This window comes from Papaver somniferum, chromosome 5, assembly GCF_003573695.1.
Source record: "Papaver somniferum cultivar HN1 chromosome 5, ASM357369v1, whole genome shotgun sequence".
Lineage (NCBI taxonomy): Eukaryota > Viridiplantae > Streptophyta > Magnoliopsida > Ranunculales > Papaveraceae > Papaver > Papaver somniferum.
The window spans coordinates 121,753,686-121,779,108 of NC_039362.1; the positions used below are offsets into that span (position 1 = coordinate 121,753,686).

At 37.3% G+C, this 25,423-nt stretch overlaps 2 protein-coding genes across 2 annotated transcripts in view; both read right to left on the minus strand.

The window, feature by feature from the left end:
- Positions 1-240: 240 nt before the first annotated feature.
- LOC113279530 lies at positions 241-810 on the minus strand. The gene has a single exon (XM_026528222.1). The coding sequence runs from the start codon at positions 808-810 to the stop codon at positions 241-243; it is 570 nt and encodes a 189-aa protein (XP_026384007.1).
- A 20,226-nt stretch (positions 811-21,036) lies between these two features.
- Positions 21,037-25,423, minus strand: part of LOC113279531 — an 8,306-nt gene continuing 3,919 nt past the window's right edge. Inside the window, exons 8-9 of the mRNA XM_026528223.1 lie at positions 21,373-21,427; positions 21,037-21,246 (exon numbers count right to left, since the gene is read on the minus strand). Coding sequence (XP_026384008.1) covers positions 21,037-21,246; positions 21,373-21,427 — 265 coding nt within the window. The remainder of the gene's footprint in view (positions 21,247-21,372; positions 21,428-25,423) is intronic.

The following is a 25,423-nucleotide window of genomic DNA, read 5'->3' on the forward strand; positions in this document are numbered from 1 at the left end:
CAATGATTAACCCTAATGTTTACTCAATGAATAACTGACACGTTACATACGATGAATGGACAATAATAAAGTACTAAAGGCACTCTACTACTATAGCTCTAGGCAGCCAACGTATCTCTCATAAGTAAACTAAAGTGTGTGTTGTTGCGCATCAGAATGCAACATTGTCTTCCCCTGAAAAGAATCCTCGTCCTCAAGGATAAATCTAGGGTAATGAGCCTTGATGTTGGAGATTTCCTCTCAAGTAGCCTCCTCCGGTGAAGAATGTGCCCATTGAATCAAAACCTGTTGCACTAGCTGTTTTCCGATGAGGATAGTTCTTGTCTGCAACACTTTCTCAAGTAACATAATTACATTCCCAGTAGGGTCGACGACTGGTAATACAAAAGAAGGAGTGTGTTTGAGACCAATGTGTTGCTTCAACTGTAAGACATGGACGACAGGGTGTATACGAGAGCTAGATGTCAATTCCAATTTGTAAGCAACATTTCCAATCCTATGCAGAACCTTGAAAGGGCTATAAAACTTTGCTGAAAGTTTGAAGTTTTTCCTGAGAGACACAGAGGTTTGTCTGTATGGTTGAAGCTTCAAATATACAAGATCTCGTACCTGAAATGATCTTTCAACTCTTGAATTGTCAGCATAGAGTTTCATACGTTCCTGAGCCTTGCTGAGTGATTCTTTGAGTAAGTCCAGCATATTAGCTCTATCCTTTAAGTATGACTCCACTGCAGCCATAGATGTCGTTGCAGTAGTTGGAAAATCCATGTGTGGAAGTACATACCCATAAAATGCCTGAAAGGGAGACATTTTCAAGCCCCTATGATAGCTGGTATTATACCACTATTCTGCCAGTGCTAGCCATTGACTCCAGCTACTTGGTTTGTGGCCACATATGCACCTCAAGTAATTCTCTAGGCATGCATTAACTCTTTCATTTTTCCCATCTGTTTGAGGGTGATAAGCAGTGCTCAAGTTCAAGCTAGTTCCCAAAGCTTTGAACAAATCTTGCCAAAAAAATTTGGTGAACACCTTGTCCCTGTCTGACACAATAGAGGAAGGCAAACCATGTAGCTTGAACACATTGGTGAGGAATGCTTGTGCCACAGAAGCAGCAGTGTATGGATGCTGTAGAGCAATAAAATGAGCATACTTTGTGAGTCTATCAACAATGACTAAGATGGCATTCTTTCTGTTGCTCACATGTAGTCCATGATGATGTGTTGCCATGCTTGATCAGGAATAGGTAGTGGTTGTAGTAAACCAACATCATTTGTCTTGTCACTCTTATTCCTTTGACAAATATCACAGTGAGATACCAACAGTAAAATATCCTTATGCATTCCTTGCCAATAAAAATGGCATGTATACTAGAATGGCCACCCACAACAGAAGCATGTAAAGAGTGTAAGAGTGTATGTATGACCTGACCACCAGTGCCAATGTCGAGCCTATTCTTGTATCTTAATATGCCTTCCTTGTAGGTGAAGTTTGGGACACTATCATCTTGGAGGATTAGCTGTGAAATGAGTTGTGCTGATCTGTGATCTTGGTCATAGCTGTGGATGACATCTTGTACCCATGTTGGTTTAGAAAGAGATAAGGCATTGCAAGCAGCCTCAGGCATTGGTCTTCTAGATAAAGCATCAACAACAATGTTTTCAGCACCTTTTTTTATACTGGATCTCATAATCAAATCCCAAAAGTTTAATGAGCCATTTTTGTTGTAAGGAAGTAGTGATTCTTTGGGTAAGGAAGTACTGAATACTGTGATGATCTATTTTGATGATAAACTTGTGGCCTTGTAAATATTGCCTCCACCTTTGCACAGCCATGACAATGGCTGGGAATTCCTTCTCATATGTGGAAAGTACTCTAGCTCTGGGTTATAATGGCTTGCTGAAGTAAGCTATTGGTTTACCTTCTTGAAGTAGTACAACTCCAATGCACAAGTCACTAGCATCACTTTCAACAAAAAATGGCTTAGTAAAGTCTTGCAAAGCCAAGCAGGTGTAGTGCTCATGGCCAATTTCAGTTCCTCAAAGGCAGTTGTAGCAGCTGAGCTCCGTAGGAAAGAATTTTTCTTGAGAAGGTTGGTGAGGGGCTTGCTGATAGATCCATAGTGTTGTACAAACTTTCTATAGTAACCAGTGAGGACAAGAAATCCCCTCAGTTCCTTGATATTCTTTGGTACTGGCCAAGATTGCATACAAGCAATTTTTTTGGGTCTGGAGAAACCCCTTCATCTGTGACAATATGGCCCAGATACTCCAAAGAAGGTTGGCCAAAACAACATTTAGACATCTTAGCAAATAGTTGATGTTGTCTGAGTAAAGAAAAAACCAGTCTGAGATGGTCCAAATGCTCACTCATGTTGTGACTGTAGATGAGAATATCATCAAAGAAGACCAATACAAATTTTCTCAAATATGGCTGAAAGATTTCATTCATGACTGCTTGGAATGTAGCTGGAGCATTTGTAAGGCCAAATGGCATGACTTTAAACTCATAATGTCCTTGATGAGTTCTGAATGTTGTCTTGTGGATGTCTTGATCATGCACTCGTATTTGATGATAGCCATCTCTAAGACCAATCTTGGAAAAGATGACATACCCTTGTAGTTCATCTAGTAACTCATATACAATGGGTATAGGGAAGTTATCGTTCATAGTAATGTTGTTGAGTTTCCTATAATCAACACAAAATCTCCATGTATTGTCCTTCTTCTTGACTAAAAGTATGGGAGAAGAGAAGGGACTGTGGCTTGGCTGAATAATTCCAGTTTCAAGCATTTCCTTAATCAGTTGTTCAACTACTCCCTTCTGAACATATGGAAACTTATATGCTCTTTGATTTACAGGTGATGAGAGGGGTTGTAAGGGAATAAAATGATCTAAACTTCTTTTAGGTGGAAGTGTAGAAGGTTCCTGGAAAATATCAGTTGTAATAGTGGAAGTAGAATGTCTGGAGTTTTAGGTGGTGTTGAGGTTGGAGATATAGAGAATAGTTGAGCCACCAAGCCATGAGAGTTGTTGTAGAAGAACTTCTTGACTGCTTCACTACTCATCATCAAGAATGAGTGTTTAGGAGTTGTGCCCTGTAAACTGATCTTCTGGTTTTTATAGTTAAAAAAAATACTGAGTTTTGCAAAGTTGAAAAGCACATCACCTAGATTTCTTAGCCAATCAGATCCAAGCACTATGTCACAACCCCCTAATGGTAAAACTCTTAAATCTTCCACAAATTTGTGTCCCTGCATTCTCCATTGTAGCTTAGAACAAATTCCTGAACTTAGTGTTTGTTCTCCATTAGCAACAGTGACCCTCATAGGTGGAGTTGGTGTGATAGAACACTGAAGTGAAGAAACCAACTTACTATCAATGAAACTGGTTGTGCTACCTGTATCTATGAGGACAAAAACAGTCTTCTTGTTAATGATACCAGGTATTCTGATTGTGTCTCAAGTTACAGAGCCAGTGAGAGCATGGAGAGATATTTCAACTTCATATTGTATTGGAGATTCAGGTGCTTTCTCAAAAATATCTTCCTCTTCTTCAGTATCCTGAGATTCAGGATTATCCATGTGTAACATGTAGATTTTTTGTTTCCCTTTATAAAAATGACCAGGTCGATATACAACATCACAATTATAACATAACCCTTGAGCTATTCTTTTATCCATCTCCTCCTGAGAAAGTCTTTTAATTATAGGATTTGTAGGTGTAGGCTTTGGAGGAGGCGTGAAAAAAGACTTTGGGTTGGTAGTTCCAGATTTAGGTGAAGTGATAATTGGTTTAGGTGTTAAAGGGATAGGAGTGCATGGTCTCTGTGAGATGTAATGGGTATTGAAGGATTTGGTAAATGGCTTAGATGTTGCATTGGTTAACTGAAGTTTTTGTTCTTGTAGTCTAGCTAATGAAAAAGAATCAACTAGAGTTTGCGGGTGAAACATGGACACAGATTTGCCAATGTCATCCTTCAATCCACTGAGGAAGCTCATAAAAAAATAGGATTTACTCAAAGATGGATTCATGCGTGACATTAATGCCTTGAGTGATTCAAACTCTTCATAGTAATCATCCATAGAAGAACTTTGGACCAATTTATTGAAACTACCAACAAAATCTTCCTCTACAGGATTTTCAAATCTAGCACAAATATGAATAGATAAATACTGCCATGTAATTCTATTTCGATTAACAAGAAAGTTTAGAAACCATTTATCGGTCTTACCTTCAAGGTAGATTGCATCTATGTCGACCTTCCTGTGTTCCTCAATGTCATTGAGTTGAAAATATCTTTCACTCTTTTGAATCCACCCTCTGGGATTAGTTCCATCAAATCTTGTAAAATGGAGCTTAGGAATTCGATGATGGTGATTAGCAAAGTTTGAATGATGTTGATGAAAGTAATTTGAGTGTTCATCATCGTGGTTATGTGATCCACCTGCATCTTCAGTTCGATTAGGATTAATGGGTTTACTGAGTAATTGAATAAGGCTTCGATTATTCTCTTGTAAGGTTCCTTTGAGGCTAGCCTTTACTGTATCGATCTGGTGAGTAAGATCTGTGGAGAGGGTTTTGAAATCGGATTGAAGTTGAATGATAACAGCTTCATTAGCTGCAGCTTTATCAGCAACATCTTTGAGTGTCATTGGAAAAACAATTTGGTAGATAAAACGGCTCTGATGCCAATTATTGTATTACTACAACAAATCAATAAAAAGGTGGATAGATTGGTGAAAACACCTCATGAATCGATGATTTAGGCCAATATCTGGCTTAAGTAAGCGAAGCCAACAAGTTCTATTTCATTTATTTTCATAATGAAGAAGATAACTCTTCTCTTACAAACTTATAACCAATGATTAACCCTAATGTTTATTCAATGGATAACTGACACGTTACATACGATCAATGGACAATAATAAAGTACTAAAGGCACTCTACTCATATAGCTCGAGGCAGCCAACATATCTCTCATAAGTGAACTAAAGTGTGTGTTGTTGCGCATCAGAATGCAACAGATATGTGTGTTTGCGTCCGTGAACTATGATTGTCCCATACCTTGTCAAAAGTTAAGTCTTTCGTATGTCGATATGCATGTATTGATAAAAGAATGAATGAAATTTTTACATTACAAAAGTTTTAAGCTTATTATGTCATTATGCAAGTATTGATGGAAGATAGGATTAACTTTTGATTACGAGTATTATGTCTATTGTATGTCATTGTGCAAATAGTGATGGAAAATAGAATGAATCCCTGTCTATTCCGCATTATTGATCTTCCCTGATCCATATTTTATGTATATAATGTGCGGATCCGTAAGTTCTCTTACGTTGAGCATTTCCGATTAAATTAATCATGGGTTTTCTTATGGTTAATTTAATTGAGTATTTTTGGATTCAAATTCATATTCGTATGTGATTTGTTATGTCCAAAGAAATCCTTCTTTTCTTGTGAAATTAAGGCCGCTCCTGTTGTTCTTTTGGAAATGACATTTTATGGGGGAGAGTTCTTAATTGAACTTGTGCTTAATTGCCAAATCTTTGTGGGAAGTGCGGATGTGGAATATTATAGGGGTTATCTTGTATCTTTATAAACTCCTTGATGAATGCATTTAGATTCGGCTATATGATGGCATCTAAAAAGTTGATATGTGCTTTCTTTTGGTCATGAAATGTCTCTATGGAAATTTCATTAGGATCCCACTAGTTTTCATACCTTTGCCAATTTTATTGACAAAAAGGGGGAGAATTAATGTGTAGCTCACACTACAAATACATATGGTTTTCGGATCATTATGTAAGGAGGAGTGGTTTCATGTGAGATGGAGTATTGACTAAGGGGGAGTGATACATATCACCATAGTATTGTTGTCGAAGTTGTCATACAATTGAACTTTGATGTTGTATAATAATACTATGACACTATATAACAATGATTGGGAATTCTTGTTTTCTCATTGTTATGACTACAGATTTTCAACAATGGTGATACTAAACTTACAACCTTTGGGATCATTGGAGTACTTGGAAGTGACGAAGATTTCGAGTAATGTTGAAGAACCAAGAAGATCAGGCATGTGGAAGAGAAGCTACAAAAGTTTATTTATCTATTTTTGTATTCCATATGTATTGATAGTTTTGTCACTAAAATTGACAAAAGGGGAGATTTTTAGAGCACTACTCGGTCGAACTCGCATGCGTTGTTATCTCAAGCATGTGTTGTCAATGTTAGTGATCAAAACTATAAGTCTTGATTTCTAGTCTACTTATAGCTAAGTCTCGGACTAGGATAGAAAGTGTAGTTGAGCTCAAGACTCCATGGCGATGATCATACAAAGACGAAGAACTACTCAAGGAACTGGTGGAACTTCATCGACTAAAAGGTATGTGGAGACTTGAACTTATCTATCACTCAAAAGTCTATCTACTCTATCTCCTATTTTGAGACAAAAGTCGTTTTGCTATATAGACTTTGATTATACACATTTGCTATTTCGAGCCGAGTTTATCTCGCTTATATATTTCTCGAAATATGTGTTGGTAAGCTTTCTCTTTGGCCAAGTTCATCTTTACTAATGACGAAAGTCATATTAAGTTTCAATTACTTGAAAATTTCTTTGACGAAAAATAGTTTGTGAATAACAACTATATAACGTCCTCTAAGAATGTTTCAATGATTGAAATGATATTTTAGATTATATAACCATTATTGGATATAATAATTGTGTGGTAACTCATGCATGTATAAGTCCTTATTCCTTGAACCAAAGTATGCGTACTTTGCTGCTCAGGAAAACCGGAACTAGAGTCCGCGTACCCAGTCCGCGTACCCAGTCCGCGTACTTTCGGAGGTTCTCATCCCGAGAATTTCTGCTGGAGTTTGTGAATTGATAAAAAACTTATTATGGGTATTTAAGTCCGCGTACCAGTCCGCGAACTAAAGTTGGTTATTTTCTAAAAACGATTATTCGTGACTTAAACTTATATAAACTAAGAGCATCCACAGTCATGGAGTCGACCAAATGCCAAATAGCAGACCAAAAGCTAAAAAAAATTGGCATTTTACACTGAGCAACCACAGTCGTGGAAGACTATTTTTAGTCAGGCGGAAGTATAACAAACGCCCCAGTTCAGGCGCACTTTTAATGACCGTCCCAGTTCAGGCGCGCTTTTAATGACCGTCTCATTCAGGCGCATTTTTAATGTCCGCCTCATTCAGGCGCACTTTTAATGACCGTCTGATATCAGGCGCATTTTTAATGTGCGCCTGATTCAGGCGCACTTTTAATGTCCGTCTAATTCAGGCGCACTTTTAATGATCGCCTGATTTCAGGCGCACTTTCAATGACCGCCTGATTCAGGCGCACTTTTAATGACCGCCTGATTAGTGAATTTACATAAATATTAGCCACTAATCTTCTTCTAATAACGTATTAGCCCACTAATCTTCTTCTAATAACGTATTAGCCCACTAAACGAGTGAATATACCAACGTCCCATTGGGGCGTACATTAAAGCAACGTCCCATTGGGACGTAAAATATACCAACGTCCCATTGGGGCGTACAATATAACTACGTCTGTGTTGGGGCGTATGTATTACATGCGTTTGGTTAGGCGGAGTTTATAGATGCGCCTGATTCATACGTTAATTATACTTCCGTCTGATTTCATACGGTCACTAAAATCTCGTCTGCTTTCATACGCTATTAATACTTCCGTCCCACTATATTTCGTTTAGTCTGGGTTAACGACCACATTTGGTCTCAAACCCTAATTTTGGCGATCAAATTTGGGTTTGGTCCCTTCCGTTGCGGCATATTTTGAGACCAAATTTGAGTTTAGTCCCCAAATTTGTCCGTGACTGTGGTTGCTCTAAGGAATGCAAGTTTACAAACCGTGGCTATAAAGTTCATGAATCGATTCGAATGAATCAAATCATTTTTGCTTCGAGTGAATCAAATAATTTTTTCTTCGATCGTGTCTTGTATACTTCTATAAGATCTAAGCAATTAAACAAGTCTCTAACTAGTTCATTTGAGTCATTTGAACTAGTTATGGCAAAGAAGAATATGGTTGATATGAAAGTGCTCATATGGTTAACCATTTGTTTAACTACTGTTGAACCAACTAGATGTACATGTTTGGGTACGATTACACAAACCTAGATAAACGTGCATTTTATTTGTGTGTAACAAGCTAAGTTTCGATCTAACGATTGAAAGATATTAGCTTGAATCTAATCAGGTTTTCATCTAACGGTGAATATTGAATGCTTTGTTGCTAAGCTAACATTGATTGCAAACCCTGCTTTTAAAGACTATATAGGGGAGAACTCTAGCAACTGGGAAACCTAATACCCACCCCTCCTGTGTGATACTAGTTGTATTAGCTAGAGTCGATTCTCCTTTAACCTTAGGTTTCTACCGAGACCCTGTAGGTTAACGACTTGAAGACTTCATTGAGATTGTGAAGCCAGACCGATACTACTTTTCTTGTAGTTGTGTGATCTGGTCTTGTTGTTTCTATCGTACTAAGTACAACCGTAAGATTGGCTTGAGATTGATTTCTCCGATAAGAAAGATATAAAAGAAGTCACAAACATCTTCGTCTCATCGTTTGTGATTCCGCAATATCTTCTTTCGCTAGTCAATTGAGATTATTGTGAGGTGATTGATAATACTAGGTTGTTCTTCGGGAATATAAGTTCGGTTTATCAATTGGTTCCTGTTCACCTTGATTTTTCAAAAGACGAAACAAAAACTCGTAGGTATTTCTGTGGGAGACAGATTTATCTATTACCGTAGAATTTTCTGTGTGATGCAAATTTGTTTATGAAAGTCTTCGACTTTGGGTCGTAGCAACTCTTAGTTGTGGGTGAGATCAGCTAAGGGAATCAAGTGCGTAGTATCCTGCTGGGATCAGAGACGTAAGGAGAGCAACTGTACCTTGGATCAGTGTGAGATTGATTAGGGTTCAACTACAGTCCAGACCGAAGTTAGTTTGTAGTCGGCTAGTGTCTGTAGCGGCTTAATACAGTGTGTGTTCAATATGGACTAGTCTCGGGGTTTTTCTGCTTTTGCGGTTTCCTCGTTAACAAAACTTCTGATGTCTTTGTTATTTCTTTTCCGCATTATATTTTTTTATATAATTGAAATATCACAGGTTGTGCGTTGAATCAATCAATTGGGAAATCCAACCTTTGGTTGTTGATTGATACTTGAACATTGGTCTTTGGTACCGTTCAAGTGATTTTGTATTCAAATTAGACTCGCAGATTTCTATTTGCTTGAGTAAAGTATTGAATCGAGAAAGAGAGATATAACTCTTTGATATACTTTTATTAAGATTGAGTCTGACTGTCTAGTTGATTCTCTTAAAAGTATATTGTTTTGCAGTGGATGGGAAAGATAAAGAGGCACAAAGAGAAGGAGATTCTATTCATTAGAGATGATATGTGTTACATGGATACAGTCCTTTACATACAATAGGAATAAAGCTATAAATACTATATTGGGCCGCACATCCATGGGCGAAATCCCTACAACACTCCCCCTTGTGCGGTTCAATAGAATTTCATACTCAGTACTTCACATACATTGTGTAGGTCTTCAAATGTCTTCTCTCCTTGATGACTTATGCCGAAATCAATTTCTTAATTAAAACTTCAACAAGGAAAAACCCAGTGGGATAAAACCTTGGTACAAATCTTCACATGTAGTACTTCACATGTTGTCTCGTACTTTACATGTAGTTCATCACATGCAATACGATCTTCAAAGATCGACGAGTCTAAGTCAATTGCCTCGTTAAAACTTCGTCAGGAAAAACCAAAGGGACAAAACCTGAATTAAAGAAAAAGAGTACAATATTAAGCAAACTTAGAACATAGTTAGACTCAAATATGTTGCCTCATTAAAACCTTGGCAAGGAAAACCCAGTGGGATAAAACCTTGACGGAGGGAAAAGAGTAAAACGTGACAGATGCAAGTAAAGGTGATCAGTTGCAGATGAACACTTTTCTCCGTTGAAGTTGACTAGTTTCTTCACAACTCTTAAGGAAGAAAATCCCCGTGGAAAAGAAAATAGCCTTAGCTGGGAAATTACATTCCCGGTGTTTGTTGTTGTCTCATTAAAAACCTTACCGAGCAATAAAACCCTGTGGGAAAAAGTAACATCGGTGAAGGAAAAGAGTTCAACACACTATTAGATGCTCCCCCTGATGTCTGACAATTTTCATTAGTCTAATGCAGTCAAAAGGAGTTTATCACACTTTACTTTGGTGACTTGGATGTTTATAGAACCATGTTGTTGATTTTGGAAGTTACGTTGCTTAACGGACTATCGTGTTTCATTTCTTTGATTCAGATATTTTCAATAACATCAACGCGATCTTTATGTCTTCAACGTTCAACATACTTGATGCTTTTAGTGTTGTCTTTCTAAAAACCTTGTCGAGTAACAAAACCCTTTGGGGAAAACTATTCTCGATCGAAGGGAAAAAAAGTACAACACAACTTCAATTTCAAAGTAAAATATGTCGACATCATATCCTTGGATCTTCCCCCCGATGTCGGCATCTCCCCCTGATTACTTTCAGAGTTGTTCCAGACAGTTCCTTTAGTCATGTACTTGTCGAAACTGAATATCGGTAACGACTTAGAAAATAATCTACCATATCTCTCCCTGATTACTTTCGTCGGAAAAGAGATTATTTTTCTTTCATAATAAACAACCTTTGGATTGCAGTACCTTTAGCATTCATTTTTATGTCTTTGGAGGGATAAAACAAACTCATGTCAATGGTTATTTTTAAGTACATGGTTACATTCATTGTACCATTCCAAAGATGTTGCGTTGGCGCTGGGCTATATCTAGCTAACAAGTTCCCTGAGGATGCAAAATTTTATCGAGTACATTATTATACTAGGTACAAAAATGCGTCTATTGTACTTAGATATGGGAATTTCATCTCCCAACACACCTTCATCATCTTCCTTTAGGCGAAATGGTCACTTACTTACGTTTGAACCTCGACTAATCATGGGAGTGCTATCAGGATGCATGTCTTTGTTAAATTGCCTGACAATGGACACATGCAAACTGGTGGAATAATATACCACAAGCTCGGTCTTCTAGTTCAGAATATAGATAAGATCGAGATTTCCCAGGATTTTCATCTCAAATTCATATTTTAAATAACTTCTAAGATCTCTTATTCCATTAAGAGTACTTATCATGTCCATACCGTCGACATAAATATCTATAATTCTGAATCAGAAACTTATTTAATACGCATGGCACGAAACCTTACTTGTTTATCCCTTCCCAATCAAATATTCAGTTAGAAGGGTATACCACATCCGCCTGATTGTTTAAATCAATAAGTGAGTGTTCCAGTGTAACTGCAAACACACTCCGTGGTTTAGAGTCATTCGACTTGGGAAGCAAAAGGCCATCATGCACTTTTGCAAATATCTTGTATCTCTTGATTCTTTCATAGATACATAATAACCACATAAATATGCTGCATTTCAAGTCCTTTTGAAATTACCAAGCTAACTAAGTAGAGGAACGATATAACGTTCATAATAAGAGGAAAATTCCAGGGCTTTGTGAGAAACCTCGCGCCACAAGGCGAGTCTTTATAGTTTAAGACTGCTTTCTTCTCATTATTCTTTGTGACAAATTAATCATGTATGTCCAATAGGCTTTACACTTGGTTGGTTAGCACTACCACACCAAATACCTGTATATTTGTCAAAGAACCAAGTTCTACCTGGATTGTATAGGTCAAATACGCTCTTCGTTGAAATTAAGCAACAAGGATCTTGGTTCGATCTCATCTTGCTTTATTTACTTAAGCAAATGTATATGAAATTAATCATCAATATGCTCGCATGATCTTTCCAGTGACTCGTGCGCATTCTCATAATCCACTTGGGATGTCATTGTTCTCTGAAATCATTAAACTTTGTAGCGTCCTCCAGTTTGATTCATGGACATATTCAGAGACAATCTAATGAGAAAATTTCTGATGATATAAATAATTTGTGCCTTACTCACCTACTTCCTTTCTAGGTGAGCATTGATCGAACCTGGTGGTCTCTCCATCTTCCTTTATGGAGCCACGGCCTCAACTACACTTCCATCAAACGTAGTTGCAACAACACCTTAGTCTATGGTGTACCTCATACTGAGGATTTCTAACCTTGCAGGAATATTTGCAGCTGGTATGTGTGATCTTGTCACTTTAGAGACATCGGTTACATTCTGAAAATCGATTATTCTTTGTCACTTCACATTTACATTTGTGGAGTACAAGAATCAATATGAGACACAGTGGGAACACACCACGACAATTCCTGTCGTTCCCTTAGAGAATACTTTTTCTTATCTCCCCCTAACGACGGGAAGAATGTCTCATTAAAATGACAACCCGCAAATCTTGCGGTAAGAGATCTCTTTCCAAAGGTTTTAAAAATGCGGAAAATTGTTGAGATTAAATATCCAACAAAATTACTTAATCATTTTCGTGACCCATCATAGTACGACGTGGACTCGTAATGGCACATATATAGTGCAACCAAAAATGCGTAATAACACAAATGTCACGCTTAAATTCAGTTACCAACTGGTACGTAAAAAAGGTTGACTAATATTGGGTTCTAAAACGAATTAAGTAAAGATGCGCGTAATATTGCATATCCCCAAAGCAATAAAAGGTAGGTTAGTATGCATAACCTATTCCTTAGACACCATATGTAACCTTTGATGGTAGCCTCTGCGAGACCATTGGGTATAAGATGTTCTATATTGATCTTATTAAACATGCAATATTCATCAAGTCCTTTTGATGTAAATTCTCTAGCATTAACAAGGGTGGTGAGCCTTTGCACTTTGATTTGTGTAATATGTGTTAGCAATTCTACAAAAATTAAACGCATCGTTTGTTAGGAACAACAACTGATCAAATGCGTCGAATCATCCACCAGAGCCATAAATCAATTTGAATAGTCCGCATTCTGCGTGTATATATGTTCACTAACAACACTTTATTTCTTTGGAGAATGAGTTATTTAGGATTTGCATCTAAGTAAAACAGGATGGTCTCAATCATGTTTCACTAAAGATAAACTTTGTAAGATGAGTGACGTGTTTTCTTACTCTAAAGCATAATGGGGAGAGGCAGTGCAAATCTAGTAACTTTAGAAATCACTGATTATGATAGATGTCGTAACTTCGCATTCTATTAGTTCATTTTCTTATACACTCAAATGAAGTGATGCTCGCATTAGTACTTTCAAAACGGAACATCGTGTCACAACCAATGTGCCTTATGGTTATGTAAAAGTCTTTATGAATCACTCCCAATCATTTCATTGTTGGGGTTAATAAGGATTCAGTAATTCAAGTTCCAGTGATTTACAATTCACTAGATTGACACATTAATTTTCTAAGAATATGCTTCCTTCCACACTCATTAGAAATAATTTATAGATGCAAAAATCCATTCTCACTGTAAGGGAAGACATATGATCTAGTTCAATTAAATAGTCAATTGGCCAGGCAAAGTTCTTTTTTCCATTAAAGTTGATGTGAAAATTGGTGGCTACTATGATACACATTACGTTGCTTATATCAATACCTATGACCAGGTGCATTTCCAACTATTTCATTTACGATGGGAGCTAGAATTATATCTTAGATTCATCCCATATTCAGCTGATACCGGTACTTTGGTGTCATTACTACTGGGAAAAAATATATTTCCGTCTCATGATATATATGTCCCTTTTCACATGCTTTACATGAGTCATTACGTCTAACCCTTATTACTTCGGGGTTCTTTCCATTTTCAATTTTGCTACATTTAGCTTAATTTATTGAGAAGTTTCTTTATCTCAACAGACCAAGAGAATTTCACTACACATGTTAACCACTTACTTTAGGTTGAGTAGATTACTTAAGGTAGTTCTCTTTGTCACACTTCAACATATACTATTTTGTTAGTATCATGGATGAAGTAGAGAAATGGAAATTTTCCGACCCCAAAATAAAAATTGTGAGTTCTTCCACAAAAAATTGGAATACATGTGATTTTATTTGCAATGTATCTTTTGAAACTATCGACTCTTTAATAGTCGAGCAAGTTGATTACGTCCCTCGGAACATTCAAATTTAGGGAGACAATATCAAGTACACAATAACGGTCCAAGTACTTTTAAACCCCAAACAAATACATTGATGGATCGAGTTGGTACAACCATTTAAAAAAAACATAACATCATTCAACTATAACCAATATCATATTCAAGATTGAAATTGACCCTTTATAATATGGACTTATCTAAGACAAAAGAATGTTCCAAAAACAAATAAATAAATAAGCCCAATAGGTGTTCCATTAGTTACATACCTCAAACTTTGGTTCCCACCGTGCATAGACAAAACCAGAACGGCTTCAGCGGCGCACGTCCCGTAACCAGCAGGAACAAGAACATGAACAGATTGGACCGGACCGGGTGTGGCTGGGTTGGACCGAACCGTGGGTTGACTGAACCAGGGATGGGTTGAACCGGGGTGGGTGGACCGTACCCATTTTCCTTTCTCCTTCGTGTAAAAACGGCAGATTCATGGTCAAATTCAATTTCTCATTCCTCGTAATCAAATACAGATGTAATATGTATTAACATATTATAAAATCTAAACCAATTATACTGACTACAGATGTAATATGTATTAAATCTAAACAAATTATACGAACGCACATAGATTACAATCAAGGAGATTATGACACAATCAATCATAACATACACATACACATACAAATATCAATTGATTATGAGATTTCCCAAAATCAAAATCAAAAACAGGGGGGAAAAAATAGATCCAACTTATTTGATTACAAAAAAATAGATCCAATTTATCTGATTTGATTCCAGCGAATTCATTAGCTTGACGACAATTGATGTCCAATACTCCATATTGAAAAAAAAATCAAATTCAATCTAGCTCTGCGGTATTACTTCGTGCATGATAACGTTTTGCGGTGGATGGGAAAGATAAAGAGGCACAAAGAGAAGGAGATTCTATTCATTAGAGATGATATGTGTTACATGGATACAGTCCTTTACATACAATAGGAATAAAGCCATAAATACTATATTGGGCCGCACATCCATGGGCGAAAGCCCTACAACATATTGGAGTTAGTCCATACAGATTTCTAATCGAAATATTGGGTGTGGTTGTTAGACCCCCGCTTTTTCAAACATCTTTCCAATCCAGGCTTGAAAAGAAGCATAGTATTTATTAAGTAAATGTTCAAAATTATTAACCATATTTCTATCAAAGAAAAGAGGAGTTCCAAGATATTTATCGTTCTTAGTGATTTTTCTAACTTTAAGAATTTTGGAAACGATTTTACAATGCTTATTATGATTTTTAGGAGTAAAATAGATTCCAGACTTCTGAAAGTTGATGACTTGACCAGTCATTTCACAAAAGAGTTTGAGAATGTTAACTATATTTTTAGCTTCAAAAAGGCTGGCTTTAGAGAAGAGAAAACAATCATCAGCGAAAAACAAGTGGGAAACAAATGGGGCAGTTTTAGAGACTTTAATCCCACAAATCTGCTTATCCTTTTCTGCTTTTAGAAGAAGCTTGGAGAGAACCTCCATGCAAAGAATTAAGAGATAAGGAGAGAGAGGGTCTCCTTGGCGGAGACCCTTGGACAAAGAATTTCTCACTAGGAAGTGCATTTAAAAGAACAGAGAAAGAAGTAGTGGTTATACATTGCATGATAAGTTGACACCAATCCTCAAAAAAACCAAAAGCGAGAAGAGTCTTATTAAGAAAGTCCCATTCTATTTTGTCAAAGGCCTTAGATAAATCAATTTTTAGGGCCATGTTTCCATTTTTATTTTTTTAGATTTTCATGGAATGTAGGATTTCATGGGACACAATAATATTGTCTGTAATTTGACGACCATGAATAAAGGTTGACTGATTTTGAGAAATAAGTTTAAGAAGTAGGGGCTTCAGTCTGTTAGTTAGAATTTTCGGAAATTGAGTCAATTGTCCAAATATTTTTAAAACATGGTTGTTAGAGCATAGCTCGGTCGACCTCGCATGCGTTTCTATATCAAGTATGTTTGTCAATGTTAGTGATCAAAACTATGAGTCTTGATTTCTAGTCTATTATAGCTAAGTCTCGGACTAGGATAGAAAAGTGTAGTTGAGCTCAAGGACTTCATGGCAATTCATCATACAACGACGAAGATCTACTCAAGGAACCGTGGAACTTCATCAACAAAAAGGTATGTGGAGACTTGAACTTATCTATCACTCAAAAGTCTATCTATTCTATCTCCCACTTCTTATGAGACAAAAAGTCGTACGGTATATAGACTGGATCATACACATTTGACATTTCGAGCTGAGTATTCACTACTTATCTTTTTCTCGAAATTGTGTGTTGGTAAAGCGTTTCGCTTTGATCAAGTTTATCTTCACCTAATGATGAAAGTTATGAAAAGTTTCAATTACTTTGAGAATTGCTCTGACGTGAAACGGTCTGTGAATAACGGCTATATAACGTCCTCTGAGAGTTTAGATTACATAACCATGTATTCCTTAATCCGAAGTTTTCGAACTTTGTTGATTGAGAGAAACTGGAGGAATTGGATTTGCCAAGTCCGCGAACTGATGGAAGTTCTCTTGCTGAGAATTTCTGCTGGGATTTTCCAAAAACTCGTTTGCGTTTAGTCCGCGAACTCAGTCCGCGAACTGGCGGAAGTCTCTTTGCCGAGATTTTCTGCTGAGTTTGGAAAACTCTGCCGGTTGCCTTAAGTCCGCGAACTTGTTTGTGAGCTTAAGTGGTTATGATCTAAAGATGTTCTCTGAACATGAAACTTAAATTACTAAGGAATGCTTTATGCAAACCGTGGCTATAAAGTTCATGAGCCGATTCTTCGAATCGAATCATCTTTGTTTCAATTATGTCTTGTATAGTTACATAAGATCAAACAGCAATTGAACAACTCTCTAACTAGTTCATTTGAGTCAATTGAAATAGTTATGGTGAAGAAGAACTAGGTTAATATGAATTGCTCATATGGTTAACCTTTTAGGTTACTATGTTGAACCAACATACACGTACACGTTTGGGCATGGTTTTCACAAACCCAGTAAACGTCTACCCAAGTGTGTGTGACAATCTAAGTTTTCTATCTAACGGTTGAGAAATATTAGCTTGAATCTAAATCAGGTTTTCATCTAACGGTGAATATGGATTGCTTTGTAACTAAGGAAAAACCCTGATTTGAAGGCTATATAAAGGAGACATCTAGCATTGTGCAAAACTAATCCCCACACGTCTGTGTGATACTAGTGCGCTTGCTAGAGTCAATTCTCCTTTAACCTTTGGTTTTTTTCTCTAAAACCAGGTTAACGACTTAAAGACTTCATTGGGATTGTGAAGCTAGACCGATACTGCTTTTATCGTAGTTGTATGATATGATCTTGCATCTTCTAGCGTACGAGTACAATCTATTGATTGGCGTGAGATCGTGAGAGTTATCCGATAGGAAAGATAAGGAAGTCACAAACATCTTCGTCTCACTGTTTGTGATTCCTCGACAAACCGCTTGTGTAGTCAAGAAAGATTGTTGAGAGGTGATTGATTAATCTAGGCTGTTATTCGTGAATATAAGACCGGATTATCAATTGGTTCATGTTCACCTTGATTTTATATCTTAAGACGGAACAAAACCTAGGGTTTTTCTATGGGAGAAGGATTTATCCTTTGATATACTTTTCTGTGTGAGACAGATTTGCTTATTATCAAGTCTGCGATTTTGGGTTGCAGCAACTCTTAGTTGTGGGTGAGATCAGCTAAGGGAATCAAGTGCGCAGTATCTTGTTGGGATCAGTAGCGTAGGAGTACAACTGTACCTTGAATTAGTGGTAGACTGATTGGGGTTCAACTATAGTCCAGTCCGAAGTTAGCTTGGAGTAGGCTATTATCTGTAGCGGCTTAATGCAGTGTGTATTCAATCTGGACTAGGTCCCGGGGTTTTTTTGCATTTGCGGTTTCCTCGTTAACAAAACTTCTGGTGTCTGTGTTATTTCTTTTCCGCATTATATTTTATATAATTGAAATAATACAGGTTGTGCGTTAAGATCATCAATTGGAAATCCAACCTTTGGTTGTTGATTGATATTGATTGATCCTTGGATATTGGTCTTTGGTACCGTTCAAGTTATTCCTTGTGTTTGATTAAAGACTCGCTATTGTTTTAGCTTGAGTAAATCAAAACAAGTGAGAGATATTGACTCCTTGAGATACTTTAATCTAGATTGAGTCTAACTGTCTAGTTGATTCTCTAGAAAAGTATTTCGGAGTTTGTCCATACAGATTGCTAATCGAATTATTGGGTGGTGTTGTTAGACCCCCGTTTTTTCAATGGTTCTAATGGACGAGTACACTTAGTAGCACTGACGCACGTTACGTCACCCGGCTCCTAGGCTCACTTCGGTTTACAAAGGTGACTTGAAAATCAGGCGCATGTCTCAGCAACACAAAACGAGGGTTTCGCTATTTATAGGACTTGTGGGGATAAACAGTGTGTAGTGGCTTAAGGCATTGGTTTACTAAGTCTCAAAGACGTGGTAAGAGCTAAGTTTATTGGCGCTGGAGTTTTTGATCAAGTTTGTCTAACGAAAGTAGCAATTATAGTAACAAACAAACGGGAGGGAGTCAGATAATAAGAAACTAAAACAAAGACTTTTCGGAAAAATCTGAAGAGATATATCAGGATAAAGAGTTTGTAACTCACTTGCTTGATAAAGGTAGCGCTAGCTAAGCTAAACTTGAGCTACAGACTTAGGAAAGAAGGCAGCTAGTTGCTTAGCGGAGCTCCTTATATGGACAAGCTTGAGTTAGGCATCGATTGAAGAGCAAAAAATAAGGCCAGACTGTTGCCCGGTGTTAAATTAACCAGTGTTTTGTTTACAATTGAATGCGTATCAGCTGTGATTGAATCAATAAGCGCAGCAGATCCGGATCCTAGTGCTTTCGACAGATCCTTCATTTCAGTACTTTCCCTCCCGGTAAGAAAACGTATGCACGTGACTAATCGCACAACATCGATGGCAAGCAGATGACTCTTTCATGATTGGACTTAGCAGCAGTGGTGGATCATCACATATATGGCTATCTGATCTCTCCGATATGCTTGTGTGACCTGTTAGCCCATAAGTCAGTACTGTGACGAAGCGGCTCTTGCTCACCTGACACGATCGTACGAGGTCACAATTCACCCAGATCATCCACGGTGAACAAGAAATGGGGATCGGATGCGGGAGAAATTCCCGCCAATGGACGGGATGTTCATTCGACTCCCTCACATGTATGACATATGAGTTCTCTAACATCATTCATTGCCTGGGCTAGCCTCAAGCTAGAAAGATTTATCGCGACCGAGAAGGCCCGACCGGAACTCAACAAGATAGTCGAGTTAGAGAGGCGGTGCACTTGATGCAGGTGTTTCCATGAAAGAGTCCCGGGAGCGAGGATGCATGCCAGTTTCATACGACCAGGTGGAGTGGCACAAGATCTGCACGCGTTAGTTGGGCCCCTGATTTGCACCAAGGGCGAACACTCATCGTTTACGACATGGACTACCAGGGTATCTAATCCTGTTTGCTCCCCATGCTTTCGCACATCAGCGTCGGTAGAGACCCAGAGAGCTGCCTTCGTTTTTGGCCTTCCTTCGTAGATCTCTGGGTGAAATGGACACCAAAAAAATAGCAAGAATGAATCTGGATTCATCCTAGCTTAAACTTAAAAAATAGCGAGGGTGAAACTGGATGCATCATGATATAAATTTAAAATAAGGAAAAGTATTTGAAAAAAGGTAGGATGAAATTGTTTACATCCTCGCTATTTTTACATTCTCGTCCATTTAAACAGTATCAAATTTTACATGTCTTTTTCACCCAGGAATTGTTGTTATTGGGTTAATTGACCAATTTTTTGTAGAATTTTCAAAATAATTTTATAAGTAGTATTGCTTAGACTAATGAGGCGAAAATCACTAGGAGTAGAGGGGTTTTGAACCTTAGGAATTAGAGTAATGTAAGTGTTACTTCATTTCTCTAAGAATATATTTTTTGTTGAAAAAATCTTGAACAAGGTTAATAATGTCGTTTGTAATGATATCCCAGTGCTCTTTAAAGAAACCAGACGGGTAACCATCTGGACCAGAAGAGCCCCACTGATTCATATCAAAAAGCGTATTTTTGATTTCAGTTTCATCTAGAATTTTAGTTAGCAGGTTGTTATCATCTTCGTTAATGCAAGGGTCAGTAAGGTTATTGAGGATATCAAGGTGTTGATCCTTGGTGGATGCACTAATACGTTTGAAGTTTTTTATTAACATATTATAAATTCGAGGACCATTCTCAATCCAAAGACCTGTTTCATTTCTAACAACATGAATATGATTTATTCTTCTTCTATTGTTGCAGTTTGGTGAAAGAAAGCAGTGTTTCTATCAAAGTTCATTATAAATTTATCTTTTTATAGGTGATTCCAATAATCATTCTCTCTATCATACCAAATATTAAAATTATTTTGAGTATCTTTAATTTCTATTGGTAAGGGGATTGTAGTGTGAAGGTATTCCATTTTCTTAAGTTTATCAATTAAGAATACATTTTCTTTCACCGTAGGTTTATTTAGTCTCCGAGCAAAAATTCCCAGTGTCAAATATTAAAGATGTACGATATATATTCATTTTAAAGATAAGATCACATTTGGTTTTTTGTTTAAGTAAACCAACCATGTAAAAGCTATTTTTTTTGGGTAAAGATAACAGTTTCAGTTATTGCCAGAAAATATCCAATTATACGACAAATATTGAAATTAAGAACAATAGTGGTTTACTCAAAAGAAAAGCAGCAGTAGTCTACTCCAGAACCCACAAGAACCAAATAAAGAGTCTCAAGGGCCAAGGCAATCAACAAAGTAATGGATCTTCCAGATTCTCTCCATCCGGCCCTTGCTGTGCAGCTTCTACTTCAATTCGAAGGAACATCCACTGGAAGCGGCGATACAACTCCAGCAAAGCGTAGCCAAATGCTATCAAGGAGTGCTTCCCGCTCAACTTCTTTAAGTACCAGGCATATCTCATAATGAGGTCACTCAAAATGAACCATATGTAGAAGATCTGTGACGTACGTACATGCAATCAATTAAAACTAAGAACCTACTAATGAATCTACTTTGGCCAAATTAATTAAAAATTGTATTTGTAACAAACAAGGAAATTATATTGTGCTCAATGGCAACTTACCACTCTAACTGCCATGTGTGTGTCATTATTTGGAAAAAGCTGCACATTCTTCATCCTACAAATGATTGTGATTCCGCCAATAAGCAACTAAATAATAAAATGATAATTGCACGTGTCCAAGCTACAAGTTTCAATGTCAAGGATTTGTTCCAACTCTAAAAGCATCCACAGTGGGCGAGTATAACCAAATTTATGGGATGAGATCCTAACACAGTGGGACGGAGTAAAGATCAAATTTGGACCAAAGATCAAATTCCAGACCAAATATGGTCGCGACCAAATCCCAAATTCTAATATAGTCGGGCGTAAATTTAAAGTACGCTTGATGCTGGGCGTAAATTTAAAGTACGCTTGTTAACGGGCGTAAACCAAATTTACGTATGTTGGTGGGGCGGAATTTAAATTTACGTTTGCTGCGGGCGTAACATAAATTTACGCCTGATGAGACGGACAGAAGAATTCCGCGCGTTGCCAGGCGGACACCAAAATTCCGCCTCTCTGGGGCGGACACCAAAATTCCGCCCCTCTCAAACGGACTTTTTTTTTTACGCCTCAGCAAAATTATGAAACATGAAATGAAAATTTTCGAACGTTAGAATGATAAATTTTTCGAACGTTGGCGTTGGAGATTGGGTAGCAGATTTTTGACCGTTGGTAAGATATTTATATCTTTCGAACGTTTGAAATTGAATGTTAATAACGGGTTTATTTTATACCTATATATACCAGATGAATTCCTTTCACATTTTCATATCATTCGTTTGTATTCGGCAAGAAAAAAATAGTATCAGGAAGAAAAAATAGTTTTCCATATTTCAAATCATTTTGAAAATTTTCATCGAATCGTTTTTAATGTCAACACCACGAATAGCAAGAGGTCCAAATTTTACGACAATCGAAGATGTCACGATGTGTAAAATTCATTTATCAATATCTCAAGATCCCGGCGTTGGAGCCGATCAATCAGAGATTGCGTTGTGGACTCGTATCAAGGATGATATTGAAGCTCATTTACCGGATAAACCAGAGCGGTCTTGGAGTTCCTGGCAAAAACGATTTCAGGGAATAAGTAAAGAAGTGGCGTTGTTTTCGGCAAAACAGGCGGAAGTGGAAGGTGAATATCATACGGGATGGGGTCCGGAAATGACCGTGAGTATTCTCTCTGTTTTGAAACAATTATTTTCTAATATTGAGATGCCCATGAACCTAATTGTTTTTAAAAACATTAACAGCTCGAAGAAGTAAACAAACGGTTTAAGGAATGCAATCATGGAAGAAAATTTAGGCACGAAGAGTGCTACCCAATTGTCATAGAAAATATAAAACATAATCGTCGATCGACTTTTGTTTTTGATACGACGCACGATTTGGATAGTAGCGTGAATACCGAGGAAGATGGCACTCAAGTCGAGTCCGGTAACGACACAGATAAAGGAGACATAGAGAATACATACCTTCGTCAGATGGGAAAAAAAGCAGCTAAACGACTGAAGAAAACCGGGCGAGAGAAATCCACGAGCCAAGAGGAATTGATGGGAATAATTATTACACAGCAAGAAAATTTCAATTCTCATTACCGGGAACAATCAAGATTCAAGATGGAACAAAAAAAGGCCGAGTTTGCACAAAAACAAGCTGAGCATGCGGCTAAAATAGCCAAGGAGGTCGCAGACGATGAATTTCGCATCATGATGATGGATCTTTCCAAATTGGATCATGTACAAAAGGAGTACTTCGAACTTCGAAAGGATTTAATAGTACGGGACAAAAGGAGCCAATTATAATCGTCAAAACGGGATAGTTCGAACCTTAAGTATTAAGTCTAATAATAAGTGATAATAGTTTTAGTAGTTTATTTACGTTTTAATATGTATTAATTTTGTCATTAGTCGTATTATTATGTAATATTTGGGATTTAATTTTATCTTCATTTAATTTAATCAACTTTAACTTATTTTGTAACATCTTACTTTAATTTACCAAGTGATGAGTATATGAAATAGAGTTAATACATTTCAATAAAATTATTCGTTAAAATAAAATCACATAATTTTTTCATATGGGAAACAACATTTAATTCCAATATTTTGTCCTCGTCTCCAACCTTTTAATTCCCATATTCTACCCATATATGTTCGATTAAGTCATCGCGCAAGCGAATATGCCTATCTTTGCTGCGCATATGACGTCGGCGTTGCTCAGCTCTAATTTGGGAAAACTCCTCACTGTTGCCTCTTAATATATTAACCGGTGTCGGGTTGCTACGATGATCATAAACATGTGGCCATTCACCGGGTAGACGCTCATCCTCGACTATCATATTATGTAAGATAATACACGTTTTCATGATATAGGCAAGCACATCTGGATTCCACATTCTAGCAGGTTGTTTGATGATTCCAAACTGTTGTTGAAGTACACCAAATCCCCGCTCTACGTCTTTTCTTGCACCCTCTTGCATCGCTGAAAATATCTCTTTTTTCCTACCAAGCGGATGTTTAAACGCCATAATAATAGTAGCAATTTCTGGATATATTCCATCACCTAGATAATACGGCATGTCATAAGAATGACCGTTTACCACATAGTTCACCGGTGGTGCTTTTCCCGTGACCAGACTTCGAAAAACATATGAATGGTTTTGCCTCCAACATCTTTCTCCTAAATAAACATTATGCTGTATAACCAAAAAGGGAATATAATTGTAGTGAGTACGTTATTAATTAGATAAATAACGAAAAATAAAAAACTATGTTATTGACGATTAATATTAATGATATAATATAAAAAATCATGTCTAACTCACAACGCCATTCCAAGAAAATATCCATCTCGAGTCCGACAGCTTCCTAGCAGACTTTCCCATCTCAGAACTGAGGACGTCGGTGTATGATTCCCATGGGTGCCATGTCACTTGGTCAATCGTCAGCTGATTCAGTAAAATCCTACAACGAATAATATCATTCTGACACCTCCTTCCATTCCATCTGGAAATTACAGGCCATTTCTGTTCATTACCGGTCATTGAGATGTCTGGTCGACATATGCCTAGGTATTCATACCCCCAAAACTAGTCCATAAAATTAATGAATCAAATTAATATATCCAAGGAAATAAACTTAAATGAAAATATACTTTACGTTGAAAATTAAAATAAAATCGATTACCAAAATACCTCTAATATTTGGAAGGGCCCGCTTAGTGCCTTCTGTTGTTTCCTACAAGCTTGTCGGAGACCTGCATACAATCTCGAAAAGGCACTACCGCCCCAGTCAAGGTCTTGTATTTTATCAATGTCTTCGAAAGCAGCTAACCATCCAGCATCAATATAGTTCCTTGCATTAGGAAAGAAAAATTGACCCAAAACATACATAAAAAAGGCAATTGCTATTCTATGGGCGAGGAGAGAATCTTCATTAGCCGCCACCAACTTATCTTCTTTGAAGTATGAGCTTAAATATGTAATTGTAATTGAGTTTGATACCCACGACGCGCCTCTTGTTCCCTGTGTGATATCCGGAAAAATCTTCTCACGGACATAGTCAAATTGGTATAGGCTCGAATCATACGGAACTACATAACCATCACCGATACTCAGTCCAGTTAACATGACCCAATCTAATGGCGTGAACCCCATCTCACCAAATGGAAAATGGAACGTGTTGGTTGTATCCCAAAACCTCTCAACAATATAATCAACAACGGCATGTTGGGTAGCGCTACACTCTATGTTCAACAATTTTTCCCACCCCGCTTTTTCAATCAAATATTTAACTCTAGGACAATGTATTGAAATAAATTTATAATAATGAATTACCGATGCCAGACATCCACGATGTTTAAACTTAAATGTTGGTGCGTCTGAAAATGTAATGTCTTCAGTAGCGTGCGGCTTATCATCTTCCACTATAGGAAACCTCCCTAACCCGGGAACGTCGACCTCCTCAATTTGACCGGTAGAGATTAAGTTGTAATCAGCTTCGGTAGATTTTTGTCTCTTGTTGGTCTTTTGGCGACCACTAAACCTCGATATAAACTTGTTCATTCTACG

Coding starts and splice junctions, on each gene's coding strand:
- LOC113279530 (XM_026528222.1), bottom strand. CDS start 810: ATGTCTCCCTTTCAGGCATTTTATGGGTATGTACTTCCACACATGGAT.